The 9,138-nt window shown below is 31.2% G+C and overlaps 1 protein-coding gene across 1 annotated transcript; it reads right to left on the reverse strand.

Moving 5' to 3' along the window:
* Positions 1-813: 813 nt before the first annotated feature.
* Positions 814-4,334, reverse strand: LOC142610570 (ammonium transporter 3 member 3-like). The gene is made up of 3 exons (XM_075782411.1): positions 3,638-4,334; positions 2,259-2,544; positions 814-1,542 (listed from the first exon to the last, which is right to left on the reverse strand). Exons 1-3 carry the CDS (start codon positions 4,274-4,276, stop codon positions 1,046-1,048), a joined length of 1,422 nt encoding a protein of 473 aa, XP_075638526.1. The 5' UTR covers positions 4,277-4,334; the 3' UTR covers positions 814-1,045.
* Between the last annotated feature and the right edge of the window lie 4,804 nt (positions 4,335-9,138).

The following is a 9,138-nucleotide window of genomic DNA, read 5'->3' on the forward strand; positions in this document are numbered from 1 at the left end:
CCTTAGATTTGGCCAATGTTTTTCCCTTTCATTATTAGCGTGTAAAGGAAAGGAAACCACATCACTAATCCAATTACCTTGTTACTACATAAATCTATACGTACTCGGCCAACCTAGGTTACCTAATACTACCTCTTCTAAATCATTTCAAGTCTATTAGTCTTTGTAATATGGTACAAGACAATTGCTAAATCTTGATTAAGACCTATTACTCTATTAGTCTCTTAGTGTCAAGATTAAGACCTCTCCTCCTTCATTCCGGGAAAATTATTTACAGAAAATGAGTTGGTACTGCCAGAAATGTTGCATAGCTTTTCAAATCAAGAAAAGTGAAGGAAGAGCTGATGGCAGTAAAATTGGACTTGCAAATAGCTTATTTTAAATGATAATTTGGAAAATTTTGTGCAAGATGTTATGAGGAATTTTGGGTTGAATGAAGTATTTGTGAGATGGATTAATGGAATGTGTGACATCTTTGTCATCTGTCGTTCTCATTTATGGGAGGAAGACAAGAGATGTCAAACCCAATAAAGGGCTCCTCTTACCTCTTTATTTTATGTCAGGAAGTCCTCTCTAGGTTGTTAGAGCAAGGACAGAAACTCCAATTGAAATAGCAACAATAGCAATGCTGTCTCAGTTAACAACCAAATGTAAAACCTTTGACTCTGAAGTTGGAAGCTTGAATTCCTCAACCTTATCATCACAATCAACAAAAGTAACTCAGGACTAGGAACAATTGGTTTGGTTAAAATGTGCTTTATCAAGGCAATGGTCTATAGAACAAGGTGTGAGACCCAAAATTGAAAGCATGCAGAATATAAAGTCTTTCTTTTGGTGCTTCATTCAAGGTTCACCTTTTGCATTGTATTATAGAACTCATGAATATGTGCCTTGAACAACAATTGTAATTTCCCCACCTTTTCATATGCGTGTTTAAGTTGCTTATCTACAACATTTAATATGTTCCTTTCAGTTTTCAATCTCTTAAGAGGTCTATAAAATTGCCAATGAATGTTTTTACATTTCCTTTAGTCCAACAATAGAATCAGGGTTCTTCAAGTTCAATCTGAGCATTACGATTACCATTTTGAGTAAAATTTTCCCTTCGTCCTTGCCCTTGTAGAGCATAGGCTTCTTCTCCATGAGCTGCATCATCCCCAATCTTGATCTCTTCATCGGTCATTCGAAGGGGTATTATAAGTCTAATGACATTGAGTATGATGGATGTTGCTACTACATTCCAACCTATAATAAAAGCTGCTCCTACCAACTGCTTCCAAAATTGAACTCCCCCCTTACCACCATAGAAGGACCCCTTTGAATTGGGGACAGTTAGGAACATTTTAGAGAGGTTTGGATGAGCAAAGAGTCCAGTAAGAGCTCCACCTAAGGTTCCGGCAACAGCGTGAGTATGAAAGACACCAAGGGTGTCATCAACCTTTTGCAAAAATGGCAGCTTCTTGCTCAAAACCATCATTGTGTACCATGGAATAGTCCCAGAAGCTATTCCCATTACCAAGGCAGCCCAGCCTTGAACAAGACCTGTGAATTGCGGAAAGTTTGAGAATGAGGAGAAATTGAATAAAGTATAGGTATAGCATAATTTTTAGATTACCATAAATTTTAAACTATGTATCACGATAAATAAATTAAAAAAAAAAAAATCAAAACATTTATATATTACGTTTTAAAATGTTATCAATCACATTCATTGTTACGTCTGCTAGTAAATCTTATATAAAAAAATTGATAATAACTTTAACTTGACATTTTTTTGTCATGGTATATGTAAGCAATAATGATACATACAAGATGTTTTACAAGAAATTAAATTTCACAATTATTGGGTTAATCAACTCTTTATAATGGACACAACTCTTACTAGCAGACCCATTATTATTTCCCCACTTAACAGCGAACCAACTTAAGCCCTATAAAAGTGGGAGTTTTGTGCCCATGAACCTTTTAGCAGTGGACCTACTCAACAATGATGAAATTTAGTGTGCATTTGGCATGAATTATTTTTACCAACTTATTTTACTATTCAGTTTATTTTTGCTATTATCCATGGGTTCTATTGTATTTTTTGATACTATTCATAAGTTCTGCTATACTATTTCAACTAACTTTTGCCTGTATTTACAGTACTTTCAGCAAAAAAATTTCAATTTTAGCAAAATAAGCGAATCTTAAACCGACATTTATTGCAAAAAAAAGTTGTATTCACAGGAGGAAATTCTCTTATAAAATATTCTCACCTGCACCAGGAGTTATACAGACCAAGCCAGTTATCATTCCTTGGATGGCTCCAATCACAGATGGTTTCTTGAAGAATAACACATCCCAGCATGTCCATACCAACAGACTGGTGGCTGCACAAATGTGAGTGTTGAGAACCGCCATAGAGGAATCCACGTTGGCAGCAAAGGGATCTCCACCATTGAAACCAGTCCATCCCATCCAAAGAATTCCAGCACCAGCGATTGCTAGTAATAGATTGTTAGGTGGGAATTCATCTCGGTCCTCCCTCGATCTTGGTCCAACCTACAATGAAGACCAAGCAAAAGTCAAAGCTACTACTTATTTTCGTTGAATACTGAAATCATTAATATTATTTATATATGATCTTTAATATTTTATTTTATTTAAAATTTTGAATAATTTGATTCATTGAATGCTACACTATTAAATTTGTAATATCTAATAACAATCTAAAATTCTTCTTTTATATATATATATATATATATATATATATATATATATATATATATATATATATATATATATCAATTGTGAAATGACTTAAATTCAAATAAAGAGTTATTTGAATTAAGATTTAGTGCAATATTTTGTCATATGCCATTGCTTTTAATGACTAATACTGAGAGTTAAAGAAAATAACTTTTAATATCGCCCTTAAATAAAAATTAAAAAGTTAAAAATATTTTAGGAGAGAAATGAGATTAATTACACCCCACACAATATCCTAGTTATTAGACTAGGATCATAATCCATATCCACTCATTTAAAATTTCATACAATTCAGAAATTAATATCTTTAAAATTGATCGTGGTTCATTCTAAATATTTATCGAAAAAGTTAATAGATGCCCTAATGATACTTGTTTAATAAATATTTTTAGAATTAAATTTTTTATGTAAAAAAAATAGAATTAATTATTTTGATAACTTTTTATGTTTCCAATAAATTGATGTCAAAACTTTCCTAAGGTAGTCCATTAACAACTGCAAACCCATTAACATAACCCAATATTTATAAGGGAAATGCTAATGAATGCCCTAAGGGCATTGGTTAATAATCCATTTTTAAAAAGTTTTTATGGAAAAATGAAATAAAGCAATTAATATTTTGACAGTTTTTTCATTTCCCATAAAAGTGGTATTAAAATTTTCCTAAAATGGATTGTTAACCAATGCTCTAAGGGCATTCGTTAGCATGACTCTATTTATAAATCTAAAGATGCATTATGTATCTAATGTCACACCATTCAAAATTTTAAATAATTTATTGTTGAAAAAAAAAATGAAATAACATGGCACTTTGTAATTTGTTAAATCCATTAAATATTAAAAATGGAATCTCTCAATTTCCAGTGAAATAGAAAGATATCCTTACCCAATAAGCTGCTGTGAATCCTGCTGCACCAGAAGCTAAATGGACAACATAACCACCTGAATAATCCATGACACCCCATTGGAAAAGGAAGCCACCACCCCATACACTGTATGCACCAACAGTGTAAGAGAAAGTGATCCATAGTGGTACAAAGGCCATCCAAGCTCTGATACTCATCCGACCCAGAACTGAACCAGCAAGCAAAATCACAGTCACAGCAGCAAAGGCATACTGGAAGAACACCATAGTAGCTGTAGGGTATAAAGGAGTTAAAGCAGTAATATTTTTGTACCGTGTGGAGGGTAAAACTGTTTGTAGTATCAAAAAGTCTTGAGAAACAGCAAGGCCAGCTTTACCCCAAAATGGAAGAAGCTTTTCACCGAATGACATCTTGTAAGCCCACAATACCCAACAAGGCATTACAGCTGCAAAGGCAAATAGAGCCATGAAAGCTGAGTTTAAAGCCCATTTCTTCTTCACTAGGCCTGCGTAGAGAATCACTAGCCCAGGCATGCCTTGCATGCCAACTAGTGCTGCAGATACCATCTGCCATGCATTGTCTCCTTTGTTTAGCCATTCAGGCACGGCTGGACTTTGGCCTTGAAGGTATGCCGATGGAACAACTGAAGAGTTTGCCATCTTTGGTGGGTCTTCAAGGTTGTAGCTCTGAATCCAAAGACCTTCACAGAGGGTGTAGATTTAGGACACCACTAGTTATATAGAGAATACAATTGTATGCTTTTAAATTAAATTAAATTATTATTATTTTTTATGTGGTTGGATACTTGGATGATTCCAGATTCTATTTTCATAGTCAAAAGAAGCTCCCGCTGCCACGGTGTTTTTGTTTGAAATGTCAAATATGTAGGATCCACTTCTTTTTTTTTCTTTTTTTTCTTTTTTGTGGTAAATGTAGGATCCACTTCTGTTGTCATCTAAAGCATGATTTTGACTATTTTGTCAAAATGATTGAATGAGATAACGTGCGGGCACGCACATATATATAAATTGCATTAGCATAGACCAGAAGCTGGATTTCTCATATCATATCATCTTTTTGAGGTAGATTAGATTTTGATGTCCACTTAAATTATTTGTGATATAGAATTCCAGTACGTCAATACCAATTTTCTTCAAAATAAATGGCTGAGATTTAAAATTTCCATAATAAAGTTAAGGGTATATTTTTCGATTAAACTTATTTTTACTTTTATGTGTGATACTAATCAATGTTGTACATCTTTCTATCAATTATACTCAAGGTTTATTGATTATTCCAACCATGTCATTGAATTAGTTTTACCCTAAATTTTTTGATAATTCAATTATTACACTAAGAGAGGAAGAATTAATATAAATCATGGACATATTGATATAAATAATTAAATATGAATATATATATATATATATATATATATATATATATATATATATATATATATATATCTGTATGCGCTAATGCACGACACGATCCCAAATTTAATAAAAGATATTGTGCTGGTGAAGGCACAGTGAATCTCTCAAGCACATGAGGGGAGATTCCACCAGATTTTTGTCCAAAAAGTCTTTGAATTCATACTAATTTTGCTTATGCTAAAAGTCAAGATCTGAAATCGAAGTCACGCATACAAGGACAGCGCCCATAAATACCGGTGGGATCTACAGTAAGAAGAATTTCCCCACCATATTCATTATTCAAATTTTCCCAAGCTGCTTGGGGTGTGAACATGGAAATTTGCGCATAAAACAAACGTGGATTTATCGATTTTGGCGACTAGTAAACGCTGTTTATAGTCACCACCTTTGAAACTGGATCTTATCATCAAACTGTTTTAGATGTCCTGACTCCTGATGTAATGCTTTTGTATTCTTTTCTTTCTTCTTTACTTTTGTTTGAATTGTCACATGATGCCGGCTAAGAATTGACCTGTTCGAGTAACAGCATTTCAACAAATGTGTGGTGTTAACGATGATATTTTCTATTATTGTTACGTGGCGCGATGAGCTCATGCCAAAAATTACTTTTTAATTATTTAGAAAAATAAAAAAGAATTATCACCTATAAATGCTTTTGTTTTATAAAAAATATATGTTTAGATATGTCTATATAGTGTAGTTTTTTAAAGCCTACTTGTCTTTTATATTATATGCACAAGTGACCAGTGGAATCTGATTTTTGAATGTAGTAAGGCTGTAGTGGTGATAAAATATGACACCCACAAACGAAACCCCCACGTCATATAATTTTTTTATTTGTTGAAATTAAGAATTGCATAAAACGGATTAAACTTATGTGGATCTCCTTTTTGGGATCTAAAATTCATCATTTACATATATATAAAAGGCATATTCATCATTTTATAGTGTTGTTGTACACTTGTACTAAGTCTTTGGCCAAAATGGCCAAATACCACAATTTTTAGAAATTTATAGCAAAAAAACACTGTTTCGGAACTAAATAGAGAAATACCACTTTTCTAGAACTCGAGTTTCAGAAACTCAAGTTCCAAATGGTACTAGAGTTTATGAAACTCGAGTTCCTCATCAGTTCCGCCACCGTGGCACTGCTGAGCTGGAATTTATGCGATTAAAAAAAATAATGTGGTACTCGAGTTTGGTAAACTAGAGTTCCATACAACACAATACTCGAGTATACCACGCTCGAGTACCTATTATTAAAAAAATTTATGTTTATGTTTATTTCTATGGTACTCGAGCTTGGTGAGCTTGAGTACCTTGTAAGGAACTCGAGTTTATTAAACTAGAGTTCTTTATAACTTTTTTTTTTTTGAGTAATCGACAAATAAACATAAACATAACAATAAGTAGCTTTTTTAATTTATTTAAATAGAAGTATTGTAAAATATAGAGATTTTAATTTCAAATATGAATTAATTTCTACATTAATTAAAATTGTTCAATGTTTTCTCATAAAAATTGTTCACTGTTTTTTGCATAAACTATTTCTAGCATTCTGCATAAAATTATTTTATGTTCAGCATTATTTAAAAAATTGTTCACTCTCTTTTTTGTGTAAATTATTCTCTGTTCACTAATTAAAAATTTGTTCACTGTTTTCTCATAAAACACCTAGTGAATGTTTTTTCATGTTTAAATTTCACAATAATCGAATCTATTTTTCTGCATTTATAAAATCTATTTTGATACACACTTTGTCAAAATTATCCAATAATGATAGACCGTGATTGATTGTTTATCACTTTCTAATAAACTCACTATTTTTTCTACTTCACCTACAGTCTACCATGTAAAAGTATAGAACAAGTGTGACAAAATGAGTAGAAGTTAGAGATGATTTGAATACAATGAATCATAATGTATTGAAAATCTCCCTTTATTACATTTTATTATTATTATTACTCCTTATTTAGTTTCTCTAAAAAGTTAAACATTTTTGGGTTTATCCAAAAATCTATGCCACGAAATACATGGCAGGAAATCTAGACCAAAGAACCACCAAAATAAAAAATCGAGCGGCATTGTTGCTGTACTTAAATAAGTTGTCACAAGCAACGTAAATTACCAACCAACCAAAAAAAAAAAAAAAAAAAGAAACTACATCCACTTGATCAAATAAAGGTGGTAGCTTGGGTTTTAAGTTTTCACATACAACTTCGAAGCAGGTTCTTGACCAAATATTTTGTTTCTTTAAAGTCTTTCAATATCAAATTTGTTATATACTTTGCCTCTTGACCAACTTTGAAGCATGTAATGTGGAAAATTGGGATAAAACAATAAGCCACTATTATGAGTGTATAACCATATACACAATCTAAACTATATTTTCTCTTTGTGGGAAGGTAGGCATGGCACTGCGAGAGTGGCGCAGTGACACGAATCTCAAGGGGTCTAGAAGTAAGAAGAAAAATGGTTGACAATAGCGATTGGAGGCCATGGTCAGAGCTCCCTAAGGCTTTGTTTGATCGGATAACAAAGTTAGAGCTCCCTAATGGTTCATAAAATCTATTTCTACATTAATAAAATTTGCTCTCTGCACATCATGTTTACTGTATATTCGAACCTGCTTACTGCTTTAAAAAAAATTGTATTCTGCATTAATTAAAACTGTTCATTGTTTTCTCATAAAAATTGTTCACTATTTTCTGTATAAACTATTTTTAGCATTCTGCATAAAATTATTTTATGTTCAGCATTATTTAAAAAATTGTTCATTCTCTTTTCTGCATAAATTATCCTCTGTTCATTGCATAAATTGTTCACTGTTTTCTCATAAAATCTGTTTTATGCATTAATTAAAACTGTTCATTGTTTTCTCATAAAAATTATTCACTGTTTTCTGCATAAACTATTTCTAGTATTCTGCATAAAATTATTTTATGTTCAGCATTATTTAAAAAATTGTTCAATCTCTTTTCTGCATAAATTATTTTCTGTTCACTATTTAAAAAATTGTTCACTGTTTTCTCATAAAACACCATGTGAAATCGTGTTCTTTAAATTTAAAAGCCAAATCTGTATGCTTTTTCATGTTTAAATTTCACAATAATCAGATCTGTTTTTCTGCATTGATAAATCTGTTTCTACATTAATAAAATTTGCTCTCTACACATCATGTTTACTGTATATTCAAATTTGCTTACTGGATTCATAATAAAAAATTCTGCATTAATTAAAACTATTCATTGTTTTTTCATCAAAATTGTTCACTGTTTTCTGCATAAACTATTTCTAGAATTTTGCATAAAATTATTTTCTGTTTACCATTATTTAAAAAATTGTTCACTCTCTTTTCTACATAAATTATTTTATATTCATTATTTAAAAAATTGTTCACTGTTTTCTCATAAAACACTTCTTGAAAAACACCTCCTAAAAATTTTACTTTTTACAAATTCGAGCAATCTGTACATCTAATGTACACAATTTTCTCTTGAATTTTCACGATTTTGTACTTTCAACGAAATCAAATTTCTCAACAAGTCTGGAATATTTGTACATCTTATGTACACAACTTTCCATTGAATTTTCACGATTTCGTATGTTCAACAATTTCGATTTTCCATTAAGATTTCACGATTTTGTACGTTCAACAATTTTGAAATTTTCATCAAATCAGGATGATTGGTACATTAGCACACAGTTTAAAATTGAATTTTCACAATTTTGTACATTTGACGACTTCAAATTTGGAAACAATTTTAGACAATCTGTACATCTAATGTAATTAATTTTCCATTGAGTTTACTCAATTTGGTATGTTCTTCAATTTTTGATTCAATTTTCACGATTTTACACTCAACGAATTCGAATTTTGCACACTCACGATTTCACTAGGTGTTTTATGAGAAAACAGTGAACAATTTTTTAAATAGTGAATAGAAAATAATTTATGCAGAAAAGAGAGTGAACAATTTTATAAATAATGCTGAACAAAAAATAATTTTATGCAGAATCGTAAAAATAGTTTATGCAGAAAACAGTGAACAATTTTTATGAAAAAACAATAAACAGTTTTAATT

This window comes from Castanea sativa, chromosome 9, assembly GCF_040712315.1.
Source record: "Castanea sativa cultivar Marrone di Chiusa Pesio chromosome 9, ASM4071231v1".
NCBI lineage: Eukaryota > Viridiplantae > Streptophyta > Magnoliopsida > Fagales > Fagaceae > Castanea > Castanea sativa.